Source organism: Xenopus tropicalis, chromosome 5 (genome assembly GCF_000004195.4).
Source record: "Xenopus tropicalis strain Nigerian chromosome 5, UCB_Xtro_10.0, whole genome shotgun sequence".
In the NCBI taxonomy this organism is placed as follows: domain Eukaryota; kingdom Metazoa; phylum Chordata; class Amphibia; order Anura; family Pipidae; genus Xenopus; species Xenopus tropicalis.
The window spans coordinates 116,608,598-116,623,742 of NC_030681.2; the positions used below are offsets into that span (position 1 = coordinate 116,608,598).

At 35.8% G+C, this 15,145-nt stretch overlaps 1 protein-coding gene across 6 annotated transcripts in view; it reads left to right on the plus strand.

The window, feature by feature from the left end:
• plch1 (phospholipase C eta 1) overlaps positions 1–15,145 on the plus strand; it is a 115,829-nt gene that overhangs the window by 54,322 nt on the left and 46,362 nt on the right. For all 6 annotated transcript variants that reach the window (XM_031902339.1, XM_031902336.1, XM_031902338.1 and 3 more), the window contains one exon: positions 13,686–13,832. In XM_031902339.1, coding sequence (XP_031758199.1) covers positions 13,686–13,832 — 147 coding nt within the window. The remainder of the gene's footprint in view (positions 1–13,685; positions 13,833–15,145) is intronic.

A 15,145-nucleotide genomic window follows, 5' to 3' on the forward strand; every position in this document is an offset into this window, starting at 1 on the left:
CCTATCACTCCTATATTGTTTCCACCCTCAGAGATGCGGGCTAATAGAGCCCACAATTAAGATAGGGGAAACAATAGTTGTTCTCTTTTAAAAACTGCCCCTGCCACCACTGGGCTACCTGCACCGGGAGGGAACCCTGGTGCGGGCAGCCATGTTTGGGCACACACATAATGAGCAAGTGCCGCAACTTGCTCATTATGCGCATGTGTGTGATGAAGGTGGGTGATCTACATTCACCACTATTATGTCAGGCACATCTGCATAGTAAGTGAGCGGGGGAGATCATTTATTATGCGCATGCGTGCCAACCAACATGGCTGCTCGCACCAGGAGCTACCTCATGCTATGGGTAGCCCAGCACTGGCAGGGGCAGTTTTTTATTTTTTTTAAAAAAGAACTATTGTTTCCACCAACCAGAGTGCGGCCTCTATTACAATATAGGGGTGATACGTGCCCTTTAAAAGGGACCTAAGAAATAATTCCAATTCTTTACTATTATGCTAAACTTACTTACACTATATAAGTGCCCACCTATTTTGGTCACTGTTATTAAGGCAAACATTGCCTTATCCCAAAATCTTGTATATGTGCCAGAATTAGGGACTTAATGCCCATGCACTGGATATGCAGTTGCAGGCAGTAAGTAGAGAGGGGAAATGAGAAGAATGTAGTGACATCTAGGAAGTGCAGAATGGAAAGGGAAGTAATCGATTGTGCCTGCGGCACAGAGGCAGGGCTGACAATATATAAATGACAGCTGAGATTTTGAAACAGCCTTTTAATGGAAGGTATGGTATGGATGTTTTAATAAAAATGACAATTGGGGTTTCATGTTAAATTTGAAAAGGACTTTTATTATTCAACTTTTTATGTCTGGGTGACAGGTACCCATCTAAGTGGGGAAATTGGACTTACAGTTTTTTTCTTTTATTTGTTGTTTTATGTCTGAATGCCTGATCACTTAAATTTCATTTTATTTTATATGATTCCAGCAATCTGGCTCCTTTAATACACGGTTCATGTGAATTGTAGAAATCAATTATTGCACTCTGTTTTACTGGAATGTAGGTCAAGTGGTTTAACTACTGTCTGGAATACATTTTGATAAAGGCTGGCCTGTGAAATCGCATTGCGGGACTAACTACTCTTTCATGTCTTATCAGCTAATTTTGGATTATTCTTGTTGTTGTTAACCTCAATATTTTACCACTGCTAAAAATGTCAGTCTGGATTCCATTTGCATTAAATTACCCAAAAGGATATTCCTGCCAAATTTTAATCTACAGAGGAGATAAATACTTGCACGGACTGATTACTGTAGTGAATGATTATTCTGTTCAGAAACACATGCCTTGCTATTTCAGCAGGGGGCATATTAGATCCATTAAATTCTAGTAATTGGGGAAATTAGGCAGTGAAAATATAATGTGTTATAAAATGGCACCATAAACAAATTATATAAATTATTAACAAAGCAATATGGATCTCTCAACAAACGACCTAATGTGTTTAATGAACTACACTTTATTTTAATATCTCACAAGACCTCATAAGTTAGTTTCTGTTTTGCAAACAAAATAAAAGCACTCTCTCCTGCACTGATAGAAAGGAAAACTAGCAGTGGAGAAGAAAAATAAAGATGTGGAAAAGCACTGTGAAAATAAAATATAAAGAGGATAAGGGAAACCTGAACTGTGTCAGAGTTCTTAGTGTGGTTTGCGAAGCCAAATCAAGATGAAGCCCTCACAGCACAGACACAGATCTGTTCAATCTGCTTTATTCTCTTGCTTTCCTCTCCCGTAACTATTTTCCGCACTCCATATGCTAGGTGGAGTGAAATCATGACACTTCTAAGTTATGTTAACTGAGTGTAAATCAGAGTCAGGGTCAGATACAAGCAGTAGACCAAATCAAGAGCAGTAAATTTAAGGAGAGTCCAAGAAACAGGCTGGGTGGGTCTATAACAAACAGAGAAACAAGATAAAGGCTCAGTGGTGGGATTTGATCACTTCACACCAAGTGCAAGGTCTGAACATGCACAGTACATGCATCATAATGCACCAAGAACATCGCGGAAATAGTGCTGAACATCAGGGCACATGTCCTAAATTTCAATGATCATACCTTACAAACTGGAAGCTGGACACAAAAAATGTAAAGGGCCAAAACCAGTGGTTTGTGAGCAACATGTTGCTGAATAACTCCTTGGATGTTGCTCCCTGTGGCATCAGAGCTTATTTTTTAATTTCTGGCAAGTAGGCAAGTTTGGTTGCATAAAAACCAAGTATAATGCCAAACAGAGCCTTCTGTAGGCTGCCAGTCCTCGTAGGGGCTATTAAGTAGCCAATTATAGCTCTTATTGGCACCCCAAACACTTTTTTCCATTTAAATGCGGCTCACGGGAATAAAAGGTTACGTATCCCTGTTATAAAGGGTATATGTTATTAGTAAGTGCAAGGGAAGATTTCCCTTGATGTACTTTGTTATAAAGGGAATATGTTATTAATATGACCAAATAGTTCCTTAGTCCAGCTATAGTTAATTCCTTCTAATGGGGATATCTTACACTACATTAGGATTTTTCAATATAGCAGAAGCTTTTTGGATAGTATTTACTGTAAATATGAAACACAAAACTAAAAGAAATGAGGTTTAATATTCTCAAGTTGCATAAACGATTTATGCCATATAGGATAACTAAAGCTTACCAAAGAAGTAGGATAGACATGACCTGCATTATGTTTGGGGGTTTTGTACCAGCCCAAGGCAACTACAGCCCTTTAGCAGAGAAGATCTGTGAATCTGAAGTGGCCCCAGTAGCTCCCCATCTTCTTTTCTGCTGATTCCCTGCACATGCTCTGTGCTGCTGTCACTTACTGAGCTTAGGGACTGACACACAATATACTGAATATATACAATATTATATAAAAGTCATGATACAGGGGTGATTAGTAATTTATTCATATTGTTATCACATTGCAGCTCAGAAACCAATGCCATTTGTATCAGAATGTAATAATCAGACCTGTAGCATCAGCTTCTATGACAGACAAACCTCATTTTATTCTTGATGATTTGTGACAAACCCTAAGCTTAGTTTCTCAACAGCTGCCTAGTGCACAATGAGCATGTGCAGTGTCACTGGCACTTCTAACAAAAGCAGACATGGTGATGCCTGGAAATCTTTGCTGGTATAGAGATTCTAAAACAAGTTCAGTATATAAAATATATAATTTCTATTCATACGTTTTTAGGGTTTAGTTCCCCTCTAAATACAGGTAAATGGCTATATACAGTAGTTTGTTCTTTAATCCCCTTGTGCATTTTTTTATTCTCATTGCATTTTCTGTTATCAATCTACTATAACTTGCATATGTTTTACAATCCATAATCCTGTTATCTGTATTTTTGCATCCCAGTGTGTTGCAGAAAATCATTATGAGATAACGGCTAATTAAGCTTATGTCAATACACATAACAGAATAGTGCAAACTGTTATATTTCAGGAAAATCACGTAGAATTTAATGCCACCACGGAGAGGGCTTCTGCATCGTTGCTGATTCGCTTTAATTAACATATCATTGTATTAATATTTATTTGTTAAAATAAAAAAAAGATATTTGGATAGTAGATTAGTATTACCGTTTTACTGTATGTTTGCAGCTGTAGTTGTCAGAAGACTCTTTAGTACATTTCTGCTTAATGTATTACTGTTTTTTTATTCAGTTCCCAGAGTTTTTGACCTACTTTTTCCCCAAGAAATACAGGCATTTTATCTCACCACAGGGGCTGGATTCTTGTGCTGCATCACAATTTAAAAAAAAAATCAGACTCAAATTAAAGGGTTGAACTAGGAAATCTGAGACCAAGGCTCACTTACCTTATTTACTTCTTTTCTTTTATCCACCTTTCCACTAGTGCCTTTTTGTTTTATATCTACATTGTTTCATCTCATGCTTTCTCTTTCTCATCTTTCTATGGTTCTGCATTTTTTTCTTACCTGCTTCTGCTCTCTCCTCTAATCCCTACCTGCATGACTTTTTTTTCCATTGCTCTCATTTCTTTCCACCATGTTGTTTTCCTCAATTCCTCTTCCATTCCCTAAACAGGCTTATTATGATCCATTTGTTGGCAAGGGGAACACAAAATCAGGTCATCCCTATTTGGCCTACCAGCAGAGAGACCAAATAAAGTGAAGATATATAAATATTTTTTAGCAGTTTAGATTGTGGTTAATAGCTCTGTGAACAGACAACAAGGTCCTTAAAAGTGATTCCCATCAATAGACTGATCTGAACAAAAAAATCACTTGCGCATTACTGGCGCAACCAGTTGTCCGGTACTGTGCCTCAAGATTATTAACTTGTTCAGTCCAATTGCTACATGCGCTATTGCCCAGGTATTTTTTTGGCATTAAGTTGTTTAAGTTGTCAGCATATTTTCTAGACTTAATTCAGATTCTGACAGAACAGTATGGCTGCTTGTGCACGGGTAGCAACCCAGAATCATTGAGTATATGCACCAAAGTTGATAGATCTAAAATAGAAACCAAATGTGATCCATGAGCCTATGCAGCATGTTTATCAGCTCACTGGCCAACCTGGAACATGATGTGCAGCACTACATTCTATCTCTGGCAATTGACAGGACCTATCAATGGATGGAATGGTTTGTCAGATTAGCAGCTATGTCACTAAACTGAACTGATTTCTAGCCAGTTGCTCCATGTTGGCCAGTTGGATATTGAGACACTTGACTCAAGCATCCAAATGTGAATTTTTTTGTAGCATTGTTAAATGAAAGTGGGCTGCAGTACTACATTTGGTCATCCATCCATTTGGGACACTACTAAATTTAAATTAAATGCCTCACAACTGTTTATCTCTGTTGATTGGAGAACACTTCATAGTGAAAAAAACAGTTGCAAAGGTAGAGAACTGCTCTGTGAATGTTGATGTAGCCCAATGTGAGAACCATGTAGTCCCCCTGCATCATTAGGGACAGGCGATGGAATAGATCTACCACCTTCTATGTGGAAGTGCAAGGAGCAGCTTTGGACAATGAATGGCATCAATTTGCTCAATGACTGAATCCATTCTTGTGCTATGTTGGCTTTAATGTAAAATGAGTGCTATAACAGGGATTCCCCTAATGGGGTTTTTGTGGTTTTATTGTTTTGTAGCTCATTAGTGAGCTATAAATGTTATTTGTTTGATAATTGATAGAATAATTTATATGGAAAATGGCAACAATTCAGCAGTGCTTGCAAAAAAAGTATCTTGAAAATTCCATAAGAAGTTTAGAATGCTCTTGTGTTATATTCCTGAAATCATCAGAATTACACAACACTTTTTTTCCCAATAAAAACACATAAATCCCAACTAAAAGTACAATGACTGAGGGATTTAAGAAAAAGTCATTTTAAGGAAAGTTATTTTGGCATTTTACTGCTAATAGATCTGCCACATTATTACCTAGAATGCTATATTTATTCTGCAAAAAGCATTACCATACCTAAATAAAGAGCCCTAGAAGCTTCCTCCATTTGTTTAAGATTGCAGCTGCCATTTTAGCTTGGTCTTCATAGCTTCCTGCTGCAGCTCTAGAGGCTGGTAGCTCAGATTACACGTTCCTAAGGGAGGGGGGGTTATGAATTCTTACGGGAGGGGGGAGCAGAAGAAGGGAGAGCTGCACAGACTCCCAGGAATGAAGGATTATGCTGAGAAAGGAAGCCTGATACCAAAGAACATTGTTACAAAAAAGAAGACAAGAAATCCTGTGTTTCTTTTGATAGAGCTTTTCTGTGAGTGCTTATGGCTGTATTTACATAGACCCTTCTGCTAAACTTCTTTAAACCCTTTTATATAATAGAAATACATTTATGACTGTACAATGCTGTTATGGGCCTGAGAAGTGGGGGGGTTGGAAACATACTTCCATGTTGTGCTATATCAAGTTAGTGGAACATGATATAACACACGGTAGAGCCAGGTGCTGGCACTTGTAAATCCTTTTTTAAATTGTTGTCTGTGTCACTTGGTGCTTACTATCACCCTGTTTCTATGTTTTGTCTGCCTAGATATATTCTATTTAATTTGTGTATAGGTTGCATGGTATCACAGCCTAGCTGCAGACCTTCCATGTATATTGTCTACCCCATTACCCCCCCCTTTTCCCCATAGTGTCGAAATTATTCTTTTGCATGTATTTATCAAATTCTATTTTGTTTTTTTTTAAAGAATCTTATAGTTAAGTCAATCTATATTTTTTTTAATTCAAGTATTTTTGTTATTTGGGTACAGTATATGGGATAATACTGCAATTGTGTTTTTAATCTATTTTTAGAACATTTGAGTTTTTTGTGTGCTTTTGCTTGACAAGTTGAATTTTTGTCTTTTTTTATATAGTTTTCCTGCATTGGCTTAAAGCAGCTTGTGTAAAAGTCCTATCATGACCTAAACATTTACCATTGTGGCAGAACCTAGAATCATTGGGCAATAGGAGTGATTGGTCTACTTTTTTATTTTATTGTATTCATTAGAAAGACAAAGAACTAGCTTGCTATTAAAAACTGCCAATCAATGAAATATATTGCACTGTTTTCTGCCAGAGATTAGTAATTCTATGTTGTATTATATTGAGTGAGATGCAAATCAGTATATTCATGAACAGTGCCTGAAATACATTTTAAGTTGCATTATATTGGTAATTAATTTTGAGCTTGCATGAAATCAAGTCGGAACATTTAATTTTTTCTCAAGATATTAGTGGTTGGCATGTTTTTGTATGCCCATTGAAGACAGCCTGCCCCTTGGGCTGCTGGGAATACTGCTAGAGGAGTACCACACTGGCTCTGTGCCTGCTCCGTAGGAAGGAGCCATCAGCATTTTTTGTACTTGTGTGTTTGATTCCAAGAGAACTGGGTTACAATCATTTCAGTCTCCTGGTCTTTAGTGGATTAGAATGTTTTTCCCCATGTACATGACAACACAGCTTTTGCTCAGACTTCCAGCTTAACATGTCCAGATCAGCTGTTGAGATTTATTCTGCAATGGGAAGCCGATCTTGTCAGGTGGAGTAACATCTCATCTGCCTTTAACATAGAAGCTCTCAAGCAACATCTGGACCTTTTTTAAGCTTCAATGGCTTCCCTGTTGGCCTCTGAGATGTACCATGTGGTAGGGAGCGTAGCTACTTCCCAAACATTCAGACTGGCACAAATGGGTTAGTATTTGATTTTAACTTTTATACTTTGATTTCTTATTGGAATGTTGTAAATTTTTAGCATTTAGATTTAAACTAAATTACTGAAGTGATTCGTCCATCCAGTGTTTTCCTGTTTCTGTCTGCATATTCCCTATAGATCATGCCTCTTATAGTTGTTGCATTTTAAACCAGCAGCACTTTTGGTTCCTGTCCCAAAAGTTTGCAATTGCACTCACAGATGGTGGTCTAGCAAAGATTTCTGTATATCTAGTGCCATTTATATTTGATTTCGATATGAATGTGAATGTTACAGAATCACATTGTAACACAAAGATGCCTGCTCATTATTCACTCCTGTAGTTGCTATGAGATAAATTATGAATTCATAATCTGAATAGTATCATTTTCACTGACCGTTTTATCAGATTGTGTGTAAATTAAAGAACCGTGGAGTTAAAAAGTTTGCATACAATTATGGAGAAGTTACAATGTATTATTTCATCTATTTGTCACTTCTTAAATTTACTGCTTTACAGAGATTAGTGTATGGTATTAATTTATATTGAAACCTGTATGCAGTGCTTTACAAGTTGTAAATGCAAACGAGATACAGTTACAATAAATTAGACAGAGAGAATACTTAAGTGCTACGAATCTCACTGCACATCAGGAATGCAATCTATTTTTCAAAGAGCTTACAATCTATGGCATTTATGTGTTTTAGCTTTAATTCAAACTCTACTTTTGTTTGTTCATCTCTTAGAATTAGTTGCTGTATCACCCTGTTTTTCTATTAATACAGTTTGCTATATTCCAATCTGCATGTATCTATCTACATCTATGTAACTGCCCTAATCTGTTTTTCTATCTATCTATTTTTTTTTTTCAGTTTTGGCATTTATTGAAACTATTTTAGTTAGTGCTTTTCAGGTTAATAAGTTAGACAAATGGAGAAAACCAAGCATATTCTTACACAATCCACATTGTAAAGAATGCTTGGGCTTTTCCAGATAAGGGGTCTTTCCATAATTTAAATCTCTATACCTTAAGTATGCTAAAATTCATTTAAACATTAAATAAACCCAATAGGATTGTTTTGCATTCAGTATGAATTAATTATATCTTAGTTGGAATCAAGTAAAAGGAAATTAGCTTTAAAATTATTCATGTGATTAAAAAAATAATTATATGATTAAAATGGACTCTATTAGAGATGTCAACCCAAAAAATAATTTTGCCCAATAAAAGAAAACATAATATTAAGCAACTTTCCAATATCTATTAAAACATATTAGTGCTTTAAAAGTTATTAGTAAATGTAATTACTATAGAAACTCCTGGTTATGACTTTTTAAACAATGTTGCAAAGGTCAGTCTCCTCCAGCAAAACAGGTCTGTCAGTCTGCTGCCTTGTGTTACATTGTTTAAATGCCAGAGCCACCAGGGCAGAGACTATAAAAGGACAGACAAACACTGCTTCTAATAGTAATTATATATATAAATAACTCAAAAAACATTACACATTTGTAATAAATGTATTTTTATTTATTAGGAAAACAAATATTTAGGTTTGACTTGTCCTTTAATTGGGAGCTTTCCAGGTAATGAGTTTTCAGATAATGAATCCCATACCTGTACATGGATCATTTTTTGGAGTAAAAAGAGGCATATTTGTTAAATTGGACAGACATTTTACCAAAAGCAGTGAAAAATGTTTCCCGTGATTTTAGGATTTTTTTTTCTACCAACAATAGAAAATAGCTATTAAATCTGGTGCTTGCTGCGCGGCATATAGTAACCAAAACTACACTCCTAGTAAATCTGTGAATTATGTTCCTCAACAAATGATAAACTAAACAAATTCATACAATGGTAATGGTACTTTTAGTTCTAGAAAAATCAATGCTACAATGTATTAGCAGTCTTGATGGTTTCCCATAATCAGGCCATCTATATAATTGTTAGTTCAATCTATATTACTGCTAGTAGTTTGTTCTAGTGGTATAGCTGGTGGTTGAAATGTATATAGTGTACTATGAAGCACAGATATACAACCTTCAATCTATTGTTGGAAGTGTAATGCAAGACCCAGAACTCATTAGTAGCCTTCTGCACACAGCCCATGCACATTATGTCTAAAATACCTGCTCAATCAATTTCTAAAGATGAAAATATATATTAACTGTCAGGTACTGATGATGGGATAAGCTACAATTGGCAGTAATCAATACATGTATAACATGAGTATAATCGGTATAATCTGAGTTAATCTTGGTGCACTATGGCAAATCAGTTAACTCAAAAGAGAATACCCAACTGGTCTTTATATATACATATGCATTTACAATGGTATATTTTATTGTTATTATTTAGTAACAACTATTTGTAAAGCTCCATCATGTGCAAGTACAATATATGTATAAAATGTTTAATGATTCTGCTGGGCTGTGCTTCCTCTATCCATTTAAACACACACATTTTTTTATCCCTTTAAACCAGGTTTGATTCAAACTGAGTTCTAAAGAAGAGAATATAGAGGACAGATGAAAAGGGCTAGCTTTTTGCTTCTCAGTTCACTAAAGAGCCAAGCATTACTTGAAATACAGTGACACAATTATTTGTAGTATTATTTGTTTCTAAATGCTTTATTCTTTGCTTTTCCAAACAAAACAAATGATGATTAACAGTCCTGTGGAATTTTAGTCAGAGCTCTGTGATTTAATAGAATTGACTAAAGTGGGTTGGAAGTATAAGCTGCTGCTCTTTAATAATTGTTCTGCTGAGCAGCTTTTAGGAGGGTTTTCCCTTTTCTCATGACCAGGAAACCAGTATTACGGATTATCCTTCAGCTACCCAGATAGCTGCTGTATATATAGATTTTACAAGGATTTATTTATTTGTGAACTTTTTAATTATATATTCAGGCCTAGGGTTATTTTCAGTGTTCAGGTGATATACAGTATTCCTGCACTCCTTATATTGCAGTATCAAGCCCCCAACCCTGGAAACAGAGTGCTAAATAGGGGATAAAATATGCACAACAGTGCTTACCCAGTCTCTCCTCAAACTTAATGATTTGTTTGTTAAACCACACGGTGACTCTACCTAAGTTGATCAGAAAACCCTGCATTGCACTGGTGAGCCTCAAGAAAGGCGAAACCGGTCTGTAGTTGGGAATCTGATCAGCTATTACCCTGGCTTCTGCTTTAAAACCCAGTGGGTAAGCTTTAGTCTATAGGATAAACCCATGTAAATGGGATTTTTTTTTAGGAGTATGTGGCAGTCTCCTTAACCTTAATGATTTGTGTTTTATCCAGTCTCTGCAACACATAGGTGGCCTGTTTATAGATTTTCAAAAACCTTTACTTGGAAAAAAATTGAAAACAGTATTTTCCTCTTTTTCTAAAAGCTCTTAGTTCTTATTTACTTAATAAGTGCAAAGTGCACAAAACTGGCTGAATTTAATGGTTTCCCTAGAGATAAAGCATGCAAACAGGGATTTTGTTCCAGATACAGAAGGAGCATAAACTTGCATTCAAATTGGCATCAACAACATGGGAGCACTTATGTGTGCACTTATGTACCCTTTCATTGCACAAGATTCAACCAGGACAAGATGGAGTACCTATAGATCCTATGTGCACCCATGAGTACCTATAGACTGAACACTCCTAAAGATGGCATGCATAAAATCTTGTCATGAAATAAAAAAATGTTACATTTGAATTTCTGTTTTTTTGGTAGACATTGTGACTTTTGTAACACAGTTCAGTGTGCAATGAGATCACTGGGTCAGCACCAGGGCAGTGTGAAAACACTGTATGCGCTAATGTTTGTGTTTCCACCCATCCAACCAATGTATTTGCTTTAATTTTAAAGTATTTCATTGCCTAAAGATATTGGGTATATTATGTGATTGGGTAACATTGATATTGTCTGAAGGTATTAAAGGAATTTTACATTACATATATGGGACCTGTTATCCAGAATGATTGTGACCTGGGATTTTCCAGATAAGAGATCTTTCTATAATTCAGATCTCAATACCGTATGTCTCCTGAAAAATCATTCAAACATTAATTTAACCCAATAGGATTGTCTTAGTTGGGATCAAGTACGAGGTGCTGTTTTATTATTACAGAGAAAAGGTAAATCACTTTGAAATATTAACATTATTTGCTTATGATGAAGTCTAAGAGAGATGGCTTTTGAATAACGGGTTTCAGAGAATGTGATAGATTTACTGCTGTTGCTGTGCATTTGAACCAAACTACCTTTCTTCTAATCAGAAGGATTTTCCTCTTGTTGTTCATAGATTTCTCTAAGAAATCCCCATTGGTTATCTTGTATTGATCTTACATACTTGTAAAATGATACAATGTTACATTAGAAGTTACTCTCCTTTTAAATGAACAAAGGAATTTCTCAATGTTTTTTTCATAACTAAACTTTTGCATTCCCATAATTAATTTTGTTGCTAATTATGTGACTGTTTTCTAAGTAAGACAGTTCTTAATAACAGGAAAAAGTAGGCAGTCTAGTTTAGAGTTCATCGAGGATACCTGCAGATATTGCTATATAACTTTAATGGTCTAATCTCTTTCAATGGACTTATATTTTATAGACTCTTTGTTATAATTTAAAGGAGCTGTTTCTCTTGCTTATATGAGTCAGCCTCTCAGGCATCCATGTTCCCACTAGCAGATGACTGATGGGTCAGACTGACCCATCCTTTGTACCAGCAGAGCCTTACAGTTATAACTGATTTTGGGAATAGATTTCTTTTTGTTCTGTCTTTAACTACACAGCTCATATGTCCACTTTGTATTGATCAGTTTCATGATCTTTTCTTCTCATGGACCACTGTCATCATGGAGATAAGAGCCCTGTTATTGACTGGGTTTCATTTTCATGATTTTTGTTGTCCCAGAATGCAAAATATTTCTGAAAACTGGCTTCATCTTTAAAGGAATAGTAAATCAGAGTGCTTGTAGCTTATAGGCAAGGATCTTACCCATGTCTAATAGAAAGTCTCCTTCATACAACCATAGTTCAACCATAGTTGATCATCATAGTTCAGAGCATGAGTGATACTACAGCTATTACTTTGCTTTTTTGTTTTAAATACAGACAAATGCAAAAAGTTTTCATTTTGTATGATGTCCAAATAATTATGTATTTGCATTCACTTAAAGAGATACTGAGGCCAGAAATATTTTTTTTACATCCATCATAACATTGTCTTTGCATGCTATTCAAAATGTTGCCTTAAAAGTATTTTCCCAATGCTTTTACCTATTACCTATCTGATCCCCCAGGTTTGTCTATATTGGGGGCTGCCATATTTGTTCAGTGGCAGTCCAATAGCATTAGAAGCTGTAACTTACAGGATGAAAAGGGACAAAAGCAGCCCTATCATCAAAAATTATTAACATGACCTATAGGTAAATTTGAATGTACAGTAATATTTTACAGAGTAGTTTTTAGTGTCAGTATCACTTCAGCCTCTTAGCTTCTAAGTATAACAATGCAGAAAACTTTATGATAAAACAGAGGAGATTTGCAATGCACTGCAATTAGAATCCCCATGTTTAATTCTTTATCATCACCTTAGTTGACTTAAAAAGGAATGCCCACCCTGTGGCTTCCCCCATTGCTCAACAGCTTATTCCTGTGATTTAGAAAATGGCTTGGCTCATGGGAGGAGATCCTTACAGTGTTTTCCCAAGAGCACAGATTCAAAGACAAGCGGCAACAGAATATCTCATATATAATGTGTTTGTTGGTCAAACATTATTAACTTTTTCATTTATTGGAATTAATAATTGTAAGCTTTGTTACATATTTTCTAGTGCTTGTCAGATTTGATTGCAAATCTAGACAAACTACTAGATGGCTATTGTTAAGTTAATTGGTTATTGCAAATTAACTACACAAAGGGGCTGATTTACTAACCCACGAATCCGACCCGAATTGGAAAAGTTCCGACTTGAAAACGAACATTTTGCGACTTTTTCGTATGTTTTGCGATTTTTTCGGATTCTGTACGAATTTTTCGTTACCAATACGATTTTTGCGTAAAAACGCGAGTTTTTCGTATCCATTACGAAAGTTGCGTAAAAAGTTGCGCATTTTGCGTAGCGTTAAAACTTACGCGAAAAATGCGCAACTTTTCGCGTAAGTTTTAACGCTACGCAAAATGCGCAACTTTTTACGCAACTTTCGTAAAGGATAGGAAAACTCGCGTTTTTACGCAAAAATCGTATTGGATCCGAAAAATTCGTAAAGAATCCGAAAAAATCGCAAAACATACGAAAAAATCGCAAAGTACCGATCATTACGAAAAAAACGCAATCGGACTCCATTCGACCCGTTCGTGGGTAAGTAAATCAGCCCCAAAGAGTATGATGGAAGATTTGAGTGAGGAATTGGCTACATGTTTGATAACCTAAGAGTGTTATGTCTTATTGCTTTGCAGTTGAAAGATGTATGAGTGTAATGCAGTCTGGGACACAGATGGTAAAACTAAAGAGTGGAACAAAGGCTTTGGTTCGCCTCTTTTACCTGGATGAACATCGGACATGTATCAGATGGAGACCTTCAAGAAAAAGCGAGAAAGCTAAAAGTAATTATATTCAGTCTAATGCAGGTTTATGTGAAATTGCAGCCAGTAAATGTATATTAGGAAAGAAATATTAATGTTGCTCAATTCATTTTATTTCTGTGTATTCTTGTGAGGGTGGTTTTCCAAGCAGACTGGTCAATTTTAGTTCTGTGACATCAAAATGAGAAATATGAGACATTATATTTGGGGTCCCTTTTGCAGTAGGAAACATTATAATACTTGGGTTTTTGGGTCCCATCAAGGACTTAGCTCCCTGCAGTTGCACTGTCACAATTATTTTGGAAATCCCTCTGCTTTACTGACCCCACTTTGGCCCTGGTCCCACTTCTGCACTTCAAAAGCAGGTATCCAACTCTCCTTGCCTCCTTTACTCATATATCCTCTCCAAAGTTTCTGGCCTCTTATCCTGTATTTCATTTTCTGCTACGATCAATGCATAACGCAGCATACTCTCAGAAATTTTGTCTCTAATTTATCTGATTTACAGTACTATTAAATTAAATTTCCCCAGAGTATCTAAAAATAGGACATCCTTTCTTAAATAAAGAATGATAAGTCTGACATTGATGTTCCAACTGTACTTTGTAATTACATTCAGTGGAATTTAACCAAATGAACAGCAAGTTGCCTTTCATTTAATTTTTACATCTTTGTCATTTCAGATAACTATACTAATAGTCTACGTTTAGAAATAACTAAATATTGTCAGTATAGTTTAAAAATAGGTAAAAAGGTTAAATTATGGTTATTTGGCATTCATTTGAAATTTCCATCTCGTGAAAAATATTTTGCATTATGAATAATATATATATTTTCCCCAAGTCACATGTTGGATGGGTAAATATAACCCCCACTTGGATTGCACTCTGTGCCCTCCCTTCCAAAACAACAACCAAAGAGCCCTACCAAACATTCCCACCACAAAGGTATAGAAGGGATCTTTTCTTTAAATTAGATCTCAATACTTGTCTACTTAAAAATAATTCAAGCATTAAATACATCCAGTAGGATTGGTTGACTTCCAGTAAGGATTGATTCTATCTTAGATGGGATCAAGTACAAATAATTTTAAAACGTATATTTTATTAAGGTTGATTCTATGGGAGATGGTCTTCCAATAAATGCTTTCTGGATAATGGGTTTCCAGATAATGGATCACATTCCTGTATACAAATTAGTTTTATTTCTTCCTGAGTAACTTGGAACTGCTATATGTGACCCCACAAAGAAGCCCTCTCAGGCAAAGTTTTTATGGCTCTACAGCCTGCTCAGGTGAACATTTTTACATGATTTCTAACTATGCGTTTGTTGCC